General features: G+C 35.9%; 1 protein-coding gene across 1 annotated transcript; it reads left to right on the top strand.

The window, feature by feature from the left end:
- Positions 1 to 1,251: 1,251 nt before the first annotated feature.
- Jra (Jun-related antigen) lies at positions 1,252 to 9,119 on the top strand. Its single transcript, XM_083083973.1, has 2 exons — positions 1,252 to 1,717; positions 1,844 to 9,119. Exon 2 carries the CDS (start codon positions 1,965 to 1,967, stop codon positions 2,778 to 2,780), a length of 816 nt encoding a protein of 271 aa, XP_082940099.1. The 5' UTR covers positions 1,252 to 1,717; positions 1,844 to 1,964; the 3' UTR covers positions 2,781 to 9,119.
- Positions 9,120 to 18,327: the final 9,208 nt, after the last annotated feature.

The raw sequence follows: 18,327 nt of genomic DNA, 5'->3' as shown, positions 1-18,327 counted from the left end.
TTATGATAAAATGTTAAAAAGTAAAATTGGCAAGAATTCAGGTGTATTATCATTTCAGAAAATAAAATATATTTTTAGATAAATCTCTCACTTTGATTATTCTCTAATGGTACACTTGCAACAAGTGAATAAATTGAATTGTAAATTTATCTCGGAGTCAATGCATAAAGTTTGCACAGTTTGTGCAGAGTTTGTCGATTACACTAAAATTAAAATCGAAAATGATAATGACGAATGTTTTGATCGGCTTGAAAACCGTTTAATGCATCGAGGACGTAATTGCATAAGATACAGACGATCAAATATGGACATATGCAACAATCATATGATAGTATGGAACAATTAAGATTAGTACTTATTATGATACATTTTACGCAATTAAAATGTTGGCATGTTAACATGACAAGTAATCAAATAATAAATATCGTTATCTAAAGTTCATTAGGTAAAAAAATATTTCGTTAAAAGCTTCATTACTTCTTTTTTATTCGAAGAAAACTTCATAATAAACTTCAATATTCAATAAAAATGATATGATGAAACAAACATTTTATAGATTTAAAGATACAAATTTCGAAACTCCGAGTAGTCATATCATTATATTACCATTTTAGGCAAAGAATTTTATCTATTTTTAAAATCTTCGAAGATACACGAAACTCGATATATAATATGTCATATCTTACATTTTGTATTTGCTTATTTTTTATTATCACCGTAACTTTTTGAAAATATCAACTTCGACACGCGAAACGTATATAAGCCCGTTTGCTCGTTCAAAATTGTACACGACGAAGAGAGACGGCGATAGATCCGTAGATAGCCGCGTGGGAGCGGGACAGCGAATGTAAAACATCGTTTCCACTTAATCGCGCAAGATCCTTAGGCATCGCTGTCAAGAGAGCTTATCAATTCGCGAGATCAATCTCACCGGTATCGCCCGCGCCGCGAATCCATCAGAAACGACCTCCGATGTTTTTGACAGTTTACGACAGCTCGCGTCACGTGGCTGCTTCGAAATTTCAATCGGTGTAATCGCACCTTAATCTTGCGGTGCCGGCGTTCAAACGCTCCCTCCAGCGGCGCCGACGGCCGGCGGTGCGCATGCGCTCACCATTTCCTAGCAGCGCCGATCCACCGACCAATAGGACGCTCCGGGTAACGTCATCGGCGACCACTCGGCGATGCGATCGGTGACGACGTCTCTATTTTCGGCCGACGTGACTCACGGGATATAAGCGAGTACGTTTAGTTGGGTGTTCACAAGTTGTCGAGCCATCGTCGTGCACGGGTAAATACGCCTTTGCTCGCGCAACGATCGTCGCGATCTCTGCATTCCGCAACAGAGAGACGGCACACGCGCACCGTTCGTCCGGTCGCGTCGTCGTGAGTCATTGTTGTGTTGACAGCCGTAGCGTGTAGTAGTCGCTCCTCATGTACGGTGTTACCGCGCGGTAAACCGTATCAAACGTCGACACGACGTGTCCTCTGCGACGTCGATTCGCGATCAGCAGTGCCATCGGTAATTGTGCGCGATATACCGAGTGTCGCGAAACGTGCTACGTGAAGTACAGAGAGAGATATATAATCACCGTTGGTGGATTTTTACAGTCGCGCGCGCAGTTATATAATCGCCGCAGCGCGGAGCAAAGTGTTTGCGAGAGTTGACGTAGACAGAAAGGGAGATAGAGAAGGAAGAGGAGAAGCAAGAAAGAAGGTAGATACATCGCCTACGCTTATGTGTAGTATAAAATAACGTGTACATACATACATATATACTGAAGAGTAGGAACAAGTTGTTGGATGTTTGACGGAAACTGCAAGAAGATTTTTCGTTTTGTAGCTCTTCGGACCCGATAAGCGAGCCGCAGAGACTGCTCGCTCCGGAGGCGAAAAGCAACAGTGGTTCGCGAGGGAGAATCGGTATTCCATCGAGCGACGAGTTTATCAGCTCGGCGGTATCCATGGTGCGAAGCCTGACGATGGAACCGACGTTCTACGAGAACGCGAGCGTTTACGGCGCGGTGAACGGTCGCGAGAACAGCATGGGCCAGCTTAAGCGGAACCTCACGCTCGATTTGAACGGTTGCCAGAGACAGGGACCTCAGGTGAAGAGGCCGCGGTTGGGCCCGCTGCCGCCTGCGCTCAACAACGTCACGCCGATCCTGAGCTCGCCGGACCTCAATATGCTGAAGCTAGCCTCGCCGGAGCTAGAAAAGTTCATCATGACACAATCGGATAGCCTGGTTACCGGTCTCCCTACACCGACTACCCAGATTCTGTTTCCCAAGACGGTCACTGAAGATCAGGAACTGTACGCGCGCGGCTTCATCGACGCGCTTAATGAACTACATCATTCCGATAGTTCGCAGGAACCTGGCAGCGTGCACGGTGCGACTTATACAACTCTCGAACCGCCCGGTAGCGTGCAAAGCACAGAATCTACTATGAGCAATCCAAACCTGGTGCACGTGAAGGACGAGCCGCAGACGGTACCGAGTGTATCGAGCACACCGCCGATGTCGCCGATCGATATGGAGAACCAGGAGAAGATCAAGCTGGAGAGGAAGCGACAGAGGAACCGCGTGGCCGCCTCCAAGTGCCGACGGCGCAAGCTCGAGCGCATCTCCAGGCTCGAGGACAAGGTCAAACTGCTCAAGGGCGAGAACACCGAGCTAAGCGGTATTGTGCACAAGCTCAAGGAACACGTGTGCCGGCTCAAGGAGCAGGTTATGGACCACGTGAATGCCGGCTGTCACATCGTGCCTGGCCAATTCTGAAGTTTCTCAAATGCCCCCTCCCCCCCAGGGATGAAACTGCGAGTGTTAATGCTTGCTCCTTTTACAATTATTCTCTCGTCGGGCCCGCTATCGTGCTCTTCATCATCTTGCCTTTCGTAGTTCCACGAAGGAACTTTTGAACACTGAACTCTTGCAACAGTTGTTAATTGACATTCGGCTTCGTTCTTCCGCGACTGTAACCAGGAAGAATCTTCATCGCGTGGATACGGGCTTATGTTTCGCATATGAAAAATGTTCTCTCTATTTCGACCTCAAGAAAATTTAGAAGCTTCCTTCCCTCTAATATAAGAAAGGAACCAAACAGCTCTAAAAAAACAAAGTCCACTTCTGTCTACTGATACTGCTAATGGAAAAGTTCATGATACACACACAAAGGAAACGTTATCTTGAAAAAAGAAACAAGTGTCTCCATCCCGGAAGAAAAAAGAAAGGTGAAGGAGGAAGAGAAAGAAGTCAGTCAATTGCCGCAACTAACTTAAATCCTAAACTAAATTCTAAACTAACAAAAGAGTCGGAATCGAACGAGAGGCGAGTCTGAACTTCGCCTCGAACCGTCGCTCTCTCCCTAAAGCGAGGAAGAACGAAGATCCCCAAATCGTCCGTGATCGGATTTTTCAATCCTTGTGACTGACTTAAAAAATGTTTACAGTTTTCTATCTTAATTCTTTTGTGACTTGACTGGAAGGAGACACCATCGCGCGACGGAACAGCGAGCAGCAGCAGCAGCAGCAGCGGGCGGAGCAGGAGAAGGAGGTGACGGTCAAAGTGGAGAAGGAGGAAGGAGTGCCTTCGTAGAAACGTGAAACGTAAAGAATGCTTTTAGAAGAGTGGCGGGCGTGCGCGCGTGCGTGTTTTGCGCATGCGAGAGACTTTATGAGCACGAACACGCTCGACGAATGCGTGCGTGCATGTACGAGAGGGAGAAAGAGTTCGTATGAGAGAGCGAAAGAGAATATATACGCGTGCAAGAAAGAGGGAGAGGTAGCGCGAGGAGGGAGAGCATCGCGACAGCCATTTTAGAGAACGCTCGGACAGCCGGCGGGAGATACGAATCTTTCTACTGGAAGATTCAAGCTCTTCTTTCATTCTTCCCGTTGTTATCGGAGAAGCCCCATTTTCACGACCTTCGAACGTCCCTTTGTATTTTAGAGCGTAATCGATTTCTCGATCGCATTGTGTAAATATCTATCTATCTTGGGAATGATTTGTAAAGCGACTCTCTTCTTTCTATCCTGGCACTGAACGACAGCGCCGATTTTCTTCTCTTTGCAGATCTTTCGCGATCTCGCGTCGATTTTGCACTGTAAATTTCGATACGAGGCGTTCGCTTTGCGAGTGACGTAAATCACGTTTTCAAATTTCCTCGGTACAGGAAGATGCGATCTCGGTTATTAAACGCGAATTATTTTTTACACTGCGAGAGATTTTTCGAATCACTTATAAAAGTAAACGCCTCGTGCGAGCTGCGAGGATTGTACATTTTGTCGAATATCGACGATCTCGATCGCGTTTCTTATTCGCTCTTCTTTCGACTCGGACGATATATAACTTATGAATCAATCAGAAGGAGAGATTTTACCTTTTTTGGCGCGATTACGCTGAGAATCGTGCGACGGATTACTTGTGATAAACGCAATCAAACTGGGAGATCATGTTTGCCTTGTACCGAATGCACCTTCGAGAGACTCGAGCATTCCGCTAGTTTTGGAAACTTCTACATACTTTGGTGCATACAAATTGATAAATTAATTCTAAGGAGTACGGTGCTGTATTATAACTGAGCAAGAACGTGTATTAGGGCGGTATGTTATAATGACGCGTGTTCTAAACGTATCAGACGACAAAATCGATCGATGGCAATTGAGCATTCATTCTATAAAAATGAAAGAATTTAGTTTATAAATCAATGTTTCCTTTTTTTAAATATTATATACGGTTTTACATTTTCACTATAATCATTTCTCTTACATGATTTTATATTATTGAATCTTGAATGATAAAATAAGGCATTACATTTTTTTAGGATTAAAAAGAAGGAAGTTATCTATATAAAATGTATATTAAAAGACAAGATTTTTGCATCGAGTATATACTAGTGTATATATATGTATATACACATATGTAAAAAATTTTGAATTGTTACAAGCGTGTAAAAATATGTAAAAAGAATTGTTTTTGTATATTCTATAAATATTTTAAATTAATTGATTTAAAAGATCATCTATAAATATATATTCAATATATCTATATAACGTATTAATAAAAGTGCCGCCAGAAGACGCGTTCACTATAACCTCGCCCGTGCACCCGATTAACGTGGTCCGATTCTTCGATATTTTTCCGACGTGCCTCGTTGTCGTTTCGCCAACAACGCGTTGATTGGATTGCATCGAAATGACTTCGTTTTTGAACCCCGCTTTTCAAAGAACTAGCGCTATTAAGGTTGTACAAATGGAACGGTATCTGGGAGCAGTCGTTTGTCACCAGTCGTGCTGAACTTGTCAAAGAATTGTCATCCTAAATAAGAAGGATAAACACACGATATAGACTCGCGGTAAACATTCTTTAACTATATAACGTGCGTTTATTAATCGGATTATGCGCGATTAGTGACGTATACAGGGTGATTCAAAACAACCTGATGTCTTTGAAATATGATATTCTTGAACGAATTCTAAGACTATTTTTCCTCTTGAAAAATTTTGTCCAAAGCTTAATTTTTTCCCCAGACAGTCAATTTTATTGCACAATATTTGATCCTTTGAAGTGTATTAAATTATTATTGCAGTTTCTACACAATATTTTACAATATTATTACCGTCTAGGAGGGTTATAACGTAACTCTTAAGAATAAAATATCAAAAAAAATAAAAAATAATTAAAAAAATTAAAAAAATTAAAAAATTAAAAAGAAATTTTTTCAAGAGGAAAAATAGTCTTAGAATTTGTTCAAGAATATCATATTTCAAAGACATCAGGTTGTTTTGAATCATCCTGTATAGAGGGTTACGGTCGAGGCGATCATGTATATAACTATACGATGAGACGATCATGCTTATCTTGTCGATACGAGATATCCGGAAAACTGATTTTAATTAATCTAACGACTGTTTTATTAAAATATGAATCATTTTTTTATATGCAAAAATACATATTCGCTAGATACAAATTGTTACAGTTTTTGTCGCTGATAAAATTTAAAAACCTGTTATGATAAACTTATTAAGACTGTATACGAAAAAAATTTTTTTAAATTAATTTTGCCTTATATACATGAAGCTCGTCCGTTGGTGCGCCTTCTTGAAGACGATCGACAGGTCGTCAATATCGGGTTCGTTCGCGCGACTCTCCCGGGAAAATCCCTTAGTTCTTAAGCCAGCGAGTCACGTTCTCCTTGATTCTTCTACGCGACCACATCGCGTAGAACTCCATTTCGTCATATGTGCATCTAGTCTTGTCCAGTATGCCCTTATAACTTGCGCGCAGTGCGTATGCGCGTGGCCGCATACTAAACACACTCATATACATACATGCACACACGATATATACAGAAGTACACACAACGATCGCCGGAACCGCGTTCACCACGTGTCGCAAGCTGTCAAGAGACATCGCGACCGAGCAACGTCGGTTTTCTACGGCATTGGTCATCATACCGGGATGAAAGACGTCCGCATTGCTCGAATACACACACATTCGTCATCTTCGTACATTCATACATTAGTAACATAGGAGATCGTATATTTTAATATACCAAGATCGTAGGCTTAGTCCGAAGATGCTCGCAAGTTATCGTTATCGCGACGGTTCGATATCTGCAATAAAAAGAAACTAACTCCCCTTTGCGACTTTGAGAATTGTATACCGGATGTCCAATGTGTTTTTAATCTCTCCGTTCGATTCTCGATAAAGTTATTTGCAATCTGAGAAAAGTTCTTAAGTAAAGAGATCGTTAACATATTCTCTCTTCGAAGAACTTGCATCACGAAGCTCGAAGAACTTTTTGGATCGTAGATATAACAAACGGAAAGATTAAAGCGAGACACCTTATAGAGACAAGCGAGCAATAACAAAGCAATTTTACCTCCGTTTTGCGCATTATCTATACGAGACCGATCGCGAAGAAAAATACTTGACGAGTGAATGAGGAAAAATTGCGATTACGCGCTATATCGGTCGGGTTGTTACGCAATTCTCTTCATAAATAACGTCCATGTAACTATGTATGAGAGAATTTTCGAATTTTTTTAATCATCTCTTTGTCAGCAAAATTTAATATATATAAGAAATTAAATATATATATATATATATATATATATATATATATAATTATATATATATTTATATATGTATATTTATATATTATATTTTATATATATTTATATATTATTTTATCTATAGTATATATATATATATATATATTTGTTATGTTTTATTTTTACGGAAAGAGACATTTAAAAATCGCGCAACATGAAATCGACATTTGATGAATACGAGGGATTGTGTAAAGAGCCTTTGTCACTCGACAAAATGTATTTTTCTTCGTGCGGATGTTGCGTAACATCGACGCAAAATTTACTCGGTGTGCGTGGCATGCGAACGCGACGCGGACCACACCTATCGATTTATTCGCGAGTCGTGTCTTCGACATGCGAGGAAATATATTTCGCTGAAAATATTTTTCGACAATTATGTTGGAATAGACGGTCGCAAGGAAACGATATACGACTATAAATATGTGAAAAATTCATCTTTTTAAGTACGACGCTCGTCTCATATTACTCGAGAGCTTTTTCGATGGGACAACGGAGCTTCAATCAAATTAATTGATTAACGCGCTAACGATAGGCGAATCGACTCTCTTCGCGACGGAGATCGCGATCGATCTTTTATACTTTAGAACGCACGTTTTATCGATTCGAGAAGGAGGAGGAGGACGCCAGAAAAAAATTTGCGCAAATTTACGCGCTTAGTTTTTGTGATTACCCGTCAATCTCGTTCTCCTTCTCTCTTTATTTTTTTTAACATTAACACGTAAGTCGAAAATGTGAAAATGTATTTATTTCTCAAGATTAATTTTCCGATACTCGCAATAATTACTATGATAATCTATTTTACGGAAAGTAAATTGAATATAATGCAGAAAATAATTCGCATAGATATCATAGTTAAGAATTCTTTTCGACAAAAATTTTTATATATAATATGTAACACAGATTTAACATTTTTGTATATTTCATGGAAAGAATTATGAACGAATCGCTGGATTATTACAAATACTTGTACTATACACAATAATATTATAGTAGCGAGTAACGGTGGATTAAATGCGCGCTGTTTCCTCTCGCTTAGTTTCTCGCTCTTTGTATTTATTTATCGCAATCGTCGCTTCGTACTCTCGATCACAGAATCTCGGACTCGATTAGACAAATCTTGGCACGAGAACGAGATGGAGAGAAGAAGAAGCAAAACCGGAAATAAAACGCGCGCGAATGTCTTCGCCCCGCATTTTGTACATTTTAATATCTAATTCTTTGCGATCGATGCAATAAAAATAAAAGATTATGTCTTAGATAAGATATCCATTTGGCAGTTCCAACATTTCGGCGTAATTACGAAATATTTTGGAATTTGGAAGATTGTAAGATACGTACAAAAGATTGTCGCGAGATGTAGGATTCAGGGCTAAATCATAAAATTCCAAGATCAATTTTCTCGTTCGTATTGTTTTATATCGTGCGCATTTAGCGTTAGATATGGATTCTCATCCGAGTGATTAAATAAGAACGAGAATGTAACAGAAACAGACTCGCGAGTACGAATCAGACATTCGCATACACAGCGTGCCTTTTTCTCCTCGAGTTAATTGTGCGAGCGACATTTTTTTTAAGGGCATGCGTCTTTCTCCGGGCGTTAGCGGGCGAGGAAAGCGGTGGCGCAAAACGTATGAAAGTAATGAAAACCACATGTGATTTAGTCAGTAAGCGAGAAAAACCCCCATTAGAGTATAATATCGCGTGGCGAGGTGTTGTGTACGGTGGTTAACGACGCCCGTGAAAGAAAAATAACATACACACATACACTCACACACGCGCGCGCCGTAGTTATATATAACATTATACATGAGAGTATAAATATATTGCTATAAATATATATATATGAAAATCTAATAATATTATATATATACACATATATATATGTTATATATTGTCTACCGACAGAGCGAAGAAATCTTTTTTTACGAATAATTTTATTTTTGAATGAAATACGACGAAAATAAAATTTCAATATATATATACATATATATATTAAATGTGATCAAGTTGTGTGATTTTCTCTTGTACCCTTAATATATAGTCTTAAGAATAATAATTTATTTCCCAATCCTTTGCAATTTTCTACATAACTTACAAGTAATATCATTGAATCCTCGAATGCACTTTAATATGCGGCAATACATTACTTTTTCTATTATATTTTTCATAAGAGGAACCATTCTCGTGAAAGAATATCAGATTAGTAAATATTGCAATATTTTCCTTCTGGAGAAAGCGATAGAGACGAAGGAGTAAAGGAGAACGAAGATGAATTCGAGCATAGAACAGCATCCCCTCTCCCCCTTTGTCAGCGTTAATTATTGCAATTGGTTAATTGGCTCAATTGAGAAAGTTCTCGGTACAAATTAAAATCAGCGAGCGCAGCTTTAAAAATGCTTTAGGAACGACCTTCTGGGAATCTCTTTTTAACAAATGCTAAAAATTTTATTTTCCGAATTTTATTTACTTTCCAATCGATGCATTGCAAATTAAAAATGAAACGAATATCTTGAAACAAAATTATTAGTAAATCATTGTTTTGATTAGATTAAATTAAACAATGATTAATTATGTTTTCATACTAAAAAATATTTGTGCTTATATATATTACATATTTTTATAAAAAATAAATATAGATTTAATTATCTCTTATCTACTTGATAAATATTGAAATAAATATGTTTTATTTTAATAATATCCGCAAATCTATAATAAAATGCTTGCTATCTTATTTCAGCCAATGCTTTAATTATCTCTCTCACTTTTGTTCAATTATTAATTGATCGCGCAATTCGGACAGCGAAACAATCTTTCAGCTTAACAGCAATACATTTATAAGATTATACTGTAATGAATGGCGTATATTTCTTTAAATATTTCAATTTGAGATGTATAATTACATTTTTCGAAAACAAATGAACAATCTCAGGACGCGATATAAGACTTTCACCGATATTTACGCTAATAATTAGTTTCCTACGCAGATTTAGTGAGCAAAGTTTCTCACGATTGCAAAGTAAAAAGAGATATCGCGGAAATCGTTATTTACGATATGCAATATACAGGGTGTCCCATTTTAAGTGTCCACCCCAAATATCTCTCTCATTTTTGATTTTAGAGAAAAATGGTTCAGACATGTTTTCTATGGTTTCGAGGGGGCCATAAAATGGTACCATTGATTTGACCTTGAAGAGTCATTTGAAGGTCACGTGAAGGTCACTTCAATTTTTTTAAATGGAACACCCTATATATTTTTACACATTCTTGTAGCTCATCTCGAGGGCTTTCCAAAACACTATAATTAAGTTAGTTTTCATTAAGTACTTTTCGAGTTATGAAGCTTGAAATCATTTCTTAATTTTACATAAACCGTAAAATATCTTGTAAAACATTCAAAAATGTAATTTGCAATTAACAATTACATTTTTTTTCTTCGAAACAACTATGTGTTTTCTTTACACCAATTGATTCCTCTCATTATTTTGTGCATAAAAGTATTAAGGTAAGATAATCGAAAAATGAATGTTTTACAAGATATTTTACGGTTTATGTAAAATTAAGAAATGATTTCAAGCTTCATAACTCGAAAAATACTTAATGAAAACTAACTTAATTATAGTGTTTTGGAAAGCTCTCGAGATGAACTACAAGAATATGTAAAAATATATAGGGTGTTCCATTTAAAAAAATTGAAGTGACCTTCACGTGACCTTCAAATGACTCTTCAAGGTCAAATCAATGGTACCATTTTATGGCCCCCTCGAAACCATAGAAAACATGTCTGAACCATTTTTCTCTAAAATCAAAAATGAGAGAGATATTTGGGGTGGACACTTAAAATGGGACACCCTGTATAATCTAAGACTTGTGCGATGCAATACTTTCCTAGATTTCCCACTCGTGCATTTAGCCTTATTTAACAAGTAAAGTTACTTTGGAAGGAAAATAGGCATAGAAAGTACAAGTCATGTTCATTAGAATTAAAATGTCACGAGTGAAGATACGTTATTCTCTTCTTGCTTAAGAGAGTTATCCATCAGCTTTTGGATTCTGTGGCCTTAGGAGACTCGTGTGTGCGATTATCGCGTTTAAGATTACGGCCGGCGCACTTGGCCATTAATAATTCGCGTTATTCTTAGTCGGAAGGACACTTACGAGCGTGTGAAACACAAAGATGTGCGAGCTCTAGAAATCGCAAGGTTTTATGAAAGCCGGAGGAAAGGTGATGAGATAGGGAGCCGCATTTATGGTCGTGGACATGAATCGATAAGATGCGGCATAATTTAGGCCGAGCTCTGAATGCACGATAAAAAATGCATGCAACCACACTCGTGAACTCTAGTGACACAAATAAATAATAATCGCTCTCTAATAATCACTAATCAGAAGAAAACAGAAACATACGCGGCATTATATTAAAAATGGTTATAAAACAAGAAATCTCTTACAGAATAGTTATTCTGTGTTGGAGAAACTGATCCGAGCTACATATTTTACATAATAATATTACAATTAACGGTTATCACTGTTCGCAAGATTATTTTTCGCCATTTTACAGAATAGCTTTATACTGCCAGTTATTATACATTAAGTAAAGTTTCATTAAAATAATGAGATAGAAGCATTCATTATTACTTTAGACGGCACACTTTATAATTGACTCCGATATAAAACTTTTGTTATTTTTTCATCACATCATCATATTTGCATTGAAGATGGCCCAAAAATAGGGTCGAAACGTTCGCAAATTTTTCATTGTATTTTGCTCCATACTTATTTGTTTGTATAATAAATAACTGTGTTATAAGATCGACACTTGACTCGCACTGCCATTAAAACTGATTTGTTTAATTTTTATATTTCGAGTCTTATATTTTTAATAATTATACATTAATATTGCATTTTTAGTAACTGGCGGTTACGTGTCAGGGGAAAATGTCAAATTACAATGCGCAGCCTTGCCATGTTTTTCACGCAGTTTAAGCCGAAGATAAAAATTCGGAGGACTCGCGTGCGTGCGGAAGATACCTATCACTCGCGTTATCGGCCGTTATCGGTCTAGTACGTTCTTTAAAACATTTAGTTATTGAATGCGCCTTATCGCAAAGGGAAAAGAGAACGATCCGTTTCACTAATCTCCGTCCTTTAGATTTCGATTGCATTTTTCAAACGCTTTACGCAATCAATGAAAATTTCGCTGAGGAGGAAGATCAGAAATTTAAATAAAAAAATATATGAAATCATATATTCTTCTCAACGAGCAATAAAACTGTATCGCAAACATTTATGCGATATCGACATCCATGTCATTTGCTCGTGATCGTGCGGTTTTTCGCGACCCCTTTCTCGAATTAATCAGTCTCTAATTAAACCTCGCGATCGTGAGTATTGTGGAGGGGGCACGCGAAGAGAGAAGGGGGACCAGAACCTTGGTGCCAGGTCGGGGACGATTGCCGACGAAGAGAAGGCGCGTGTAATATTTCCTTTTTTCTACATTTCTCTCCTTTTTTTTCTCCTTTTTTCCTTCCATTTACCTTGGCTTTGGTGGAATGTAAGAGCTAAATGGTCGACGTGTATCTCGAAGAGAGCGGTTGGTTTATTTGGATAAAGAGAAACGTTATAATGTGCTTACGACATGTCGCATTGCTGCAGTAGCGGTATTACGAGTTTATTTTAATCCGCGAATATACGCTTCACGAAATTTTTTGCGATGTTTATAGATCTATTTAAAAAAAATTGATTAAAATATGTGTGATTAAAATATGATTAAAATATTTCTAAAATTAAAATATTTGTGATTAAAATATTTCTAAAACGAAAATTTCAATTGTACTGTATTATATGTGATTTTACATTTACATATTTCTGAAAATATTACATATTTCTTAAAATAGATTTACATATTTCTAAAAATTAAAATATTTGTGATTAAAATATGATTAAAATATTTCTAAAATTAAAATCTTTGTGATTAAAATATTTCTAAAACGAAAATTTCAATTGTACTGTATTATATATGATTTTACATTTACATATTTCTAAAAATATTACATATTTCTTAAAATAGATTTACATATTTCTAAAAATTAAAATATTTGTGATTAAAATATGATTAAAATATTTCTAAAATTAAAATATTTGTGATTAAAATATTTCTAAAACGAAAATTTCAATTGTACTGTATTATATATGATTTTACATTTACATATTTCTAAAAATATTACATATTTCTTAAAATAGATTTACATATTTCTAAAAATTAGAATATTTGTGATTAAAATATGATTAAAATATTTCTAAAATTAAAAAATTTGTGATTAAAATATTTCTAAAACGAAAATTTCAATTGTACTGTATTATATATGATTTTACATTTACTATATTTTACAAATCTAAAACAGTAATACAAATAATAATATGTTAAGTTGAGAATAATAATAATATACGATCGAGAATAATTTTATTAAAAATTAAAAATATGGTAAGTACTCAAAATATATTTATATTTCTGAATAATATTATGTTTCAAAGAAACAGATATCGCACAAACTTATTGGTCCTGTTATACCATGCGATTAACAATCGATATATTACGATTAAAGACGAGATAATACCAGGAAAGTATGTGGAAAAACAAAAGGTATGTGGAAACGTGATTACATAAATGAATGCAAAATGCAAATGAATAAAGATTTTAAGTATTCCATACGAGCGTCTTATGCTGACTCTCGAATATATTCAACGAGGGTTGACCTTCGATCATTCTTGCCGGTTTCGATTATTGAGGTGATTGATTGCGCAATTAACTGTACTGCGAATATAATTTATGTATGCAGAGAAATGTCAGCGTTATCTTTTAGGAGAACTTAGAGTCGACGGTTTATTTGTATACAAGAAAACGAATTTTTATTTAAAACACCGTCAAATATAAATAATCAACTGTTTTTCTAACCGCGAAACAGCTGATCATAGTTGATTAATGTTAAATATTTGAAAGAGAAATACAGTTTCGCAAATCATGTTTTTTTTTTTTAATTAATTAATGCAAATGTCTCTGTGTTATTATTGACATTACATTTATTGGTGATTGGCAATCGTATTGATAGTATCATTAACTGTCAAACTCGCATTGAAATTAAACTGCTTTCGAATTGACCAAGATAATAAAAATATTTTATCGCAAGTGTTTGGAAGACGATCGGATATCGATTCCCGAAAATGGAACATTTTGGACTTGGGTCTCTCTCTCGCATCTAGTCGATAATCGAGAATTTGAATTTCGCACAAAGTCAAAAGCGATATACAATAATTTATCGATCGTGCAGAGTCAAGAGTTCGAAGCGACGAGGACGAAGCCGTCGCGGCGCGTGTTTGTGCCTGTGTTCGAACGTACGACGAGACGAGATAAGATTATAAATTGCTTCCCATATCTTCGTTGCTCGTACAGGGTGTTTCAAGAGGTGCCTGAAATTTTTCCGAGAAATCAATCGCGTCGATATTATACACATATCGAGTATCCCCCTCTCCAACGAATGTTAAATTAAATTAAAATTCTGGACAAATAAATGTCATTGAACTTGGTGAATAATCAGCGATGAGAATTCCGTTATTCGCCGATTGATCGGTGTCTACAGGAACGCCCTGTATACCGTGTTTATTCGCGGCATTAGAGCTCATGGATTTTAAACGCGCGTCGCTGTTTCACCAACGTTAAAGGTGCGTTTCGCACGCAACTTGTGGCCGCGCTATACAGGGTGGCTGATTTATCTGAAGACATTGAAATATCTCAACAACTAAGCCCAGCAAACAAAAATGTTTCAGACAAAAGTTGTATGGTTTCGAGGGGGACATAAGATGGTACCATTGGTTTGACCTTGAAGAGTTATTTGAAGGTCACATGAAGGTCACCTTCAATTTCTTAAATGGAACCTACTATTTGTCATTGCATATTCTTATAGCTTATCTCGAGAGCTTTCCAAAACACTATAATTAAGTACCTTTTCGTTAAGTACTTTTTGAGTTATGAGGCTTGAAATAATTTCTTAATTTTACATAAACCATAAAATATCTTGTAAAACATTCATTTTTCGATTATCTTACCTTAATACTTTTACGTACAAAATAATGAGAGGAATCAATTGGTGTAAAGAAAACACATAGTTGTTTTGAAGAAAAAATATGTAATTTGCAATTAACAATTCCATATTTTTTCTTCAAAACAACTATGTGTTTTCTTTACACCAATTGATTCCTCTCATTATTTTGTACGTAAAAGTATTAAGGTAGGATAATCGAAAAATGAATATTTTACAAGATATTTTACGGTTTATGTAAAATTAAGAAATTATTTCAAGCCTCATAACTCAAAAAGTACTTAACGAAAAGGTACTTAATTATAGTGTTTTGGAAAGCTCTCGAGATAAGCTACAAGAATATGCAATGACAAATAGTAGGTTCCATTTAAGAAATTGAAGGTGACCTTCATGTGACCTTCAAATAACTCTTCAAGGTCAAACCAATGGTACCATCTTATGTCCCCCTCGAAACCATACAACTTTTGTCTGAAATATTTTTGTTTGCTAGGCTTAGTTTTTGAGATATTTCAATGTCTTCAGATAAATCGGCCACCCTGTATATTTATAGATTTTCCGCGTAATTGTGCGACATTTTTCTCTTCTCCGCAGGACGATACCGCGGAACGGTAGACTGTTATCGTTTTCCTGAAAGAACGTGCAGGGAGACTTGCGGCGTGCGATATGTGGAACGGATTTCGCTTTATCGTCGAGAATTCTCGGAGCGCGCTTCGCCACAAGCCGGAGAAACGTGGTATAGTAACTTGGCTTAATAACGAAAATATATTAATCCTTTCAGCCATTTTTTCCTTACATCCAAAATTTTTGCAAATTTGTTTTTTTTTTTTGGTCGCTAAATCTGAATCTGAAATGTCAAAATTTTCGATTTCTAAAAATTCAAGATGGCTGATCAAATATGGCAGAAAATTATAAATTTAAAAAGTTATAAATTTGTTCCTTTAGATTCGAATTCTATGACATCCAAAAAAACTCTCAGACAGAAAGTTTTAAGAAAGTACAATTGTTACTTTGGATTTAGATTTTACAGAAAATATTGTATTTTTTATATAAAATATATTGTACATATATAATAGTATATTATGTAATATATATATTGTATTTTTAGATATAGAATTAATAACAAAAACAACATGACGAAAAATTCTGAAAAAATTCTGAAAAATACTTTAAAGTATACTAAGTTCGTAAAAAATTGTCTTTTTGGTTTTCGTAATAGATTAGTGGAAAATTTATTTTTCCATGAAAAAGTACTAATTTTCACTATTTGTTTTTATATATCGTATTTTTGCTATTAACAATTAATGACTTCATATTTTTTTACATTTATTAATGTTCTAAGAACTTTATAAAAGCCGATATTTGTTGTTAAAAAAAGTAGTTGAAAATGAAAAACTGCGAAAAAAAAGGTCATTGAGGGACTCATCATGACGTAAAGGGTTAAATAGATATAACATATATAAAAAACATATATTTTAAATAAGTATGTGATTTTAGAGAATATTAAATAATATTTATTATCGATACAAAAATGGACAAATCTTGAAATTAAAATAAAACGGCTTGATCCGAATAAAATCGTAAAATTTGAGGCAACAACGAGCTAACGGAAAATTCGATTAAAAACCACCACGCACAGAATATCATAAAATAGAATATCATATAGCTATAGCGTATGAGGAATTGAATATTCAAAGTTTCGTGGAAATTTATGCCTTACGGCGCGCGAAACATATTTATGCATGTATGCAATTTTGCAAATCTGTGTTTACGACTTTAAATGCGCATTCTAGCATATATCGTAAATACGAAATATTCTCAAGGATTTGTACTCGTCGCCAAATTCAATTGTCAACTTTTACGTAAATTCGTAATCGTTACATCTTGTTGCGCGACTAAATTTATACCGTGTTTAACAATAAATGGACAGATATTATAAATGGATAAGACAAATATTAGAGAGATCACGAGAAATGCACTGGAGTATGTCTGAAGACCATGTCGTCGCGAAATTCAACAACGAACGTGCATAAAACGCAATTTTGCGAGCGAGATTCCGCGAAATCCATTGAAAAATGGACGGCTCTCCAGGCGAAGGTTGCGCGTTCTTAGAAGCTAGATCTTCGCGTATCTAGATCTCCTTAAGGAGAACGATTCGACACCGCGATGGAGAAAAATGCGAGGCCGTGATCACGTCGATATATCCGTATAGAGTTACAAATAAGCGCGCGCGTGCGCGTTTAATCCGCGACTTGAACGCGCGATTATCGCGAATTCCGACGAACGATGTGTCTCATTATGGCGCGTGTCCTTGAATTAATTGTAGCTCTCCACGCGGAATTGTGAGCATGCCTTTTATTTCATCTAACTGCACGCGCGAATTATCGCCCAATTAACGGTGGCTTAATAATCCCTCCCCTCTTGTCGAATACCTCGATTTAGATACTTTCGATTTAAATAATATTGTTTATCGTGTCCATGAGATTGCTGAGAGCACTTTGGTATTTCCAATGTTACCTATAGAGAATTTAAATATACTCTCAAATTACATAAAGCCATCTCACATTTTCACGGAGTATTTTTCACACGAGTATATATATACAGGGTGGCCCATTTTAATCCATCCAGTCGAATATCTCGAAAACCAAGCCCGGGAGAGAAAAATGTTTCAGACAAAAGTTATTTGGTTTCGAGGGAGCCATAAGATGGTATCATTGGTTTGACCTTGAAGAGTTATTTGAAGGTCACATGAAGGTCACCTTCAATTTCTTAAATGGAACCTACTATTTGTCATTGCATATTCTTATAGCTTATCTCGAGAGCTTTCCAAAACACTATAATTAAGTACCTTTTCGTTAAGTACTCTTTGAGTTATGAGGCTTGAAATAATTTCTTAATTTTACATAAACCGTAAAATATCTTGTAAAATATTCATTTTTCGATTATCCTACCTTAATACTTTTACGTACAAAATAATGAGAGGAATCAATTGGTGTAAAGAAAACACATAGTTGTTTTGAAGAAAAAATATGTAATTTGCAATTAACAATTCCATATTTTTTCTTAAAAACAACTATGTGTTTTCTTTGACCAATTGATTCCTCTCATTATTTTGTACAT

This window comes from Camponotus vicinus, unplaced genomic scaffold, assembly GCF_025532165.1.
Source record: "Camponotus vicinus isolate PSW18456_S1 unplaced genomic scaffold, iyCamVici1.0 SCAF_12, whole genome shotgun sequence".
NCBI classification, from domain to species: Eukaryota; Metazoa; Arthropoda; class Insecta; order Hymenoptera; family Formicidae; genus Camponotus; species Camponotus vicinus.
The sequence above is the reverse complement of the archived record's forward strand: the minus strand, read 5'-3'. Positions and strand labels throughout refer to the sequence as shown.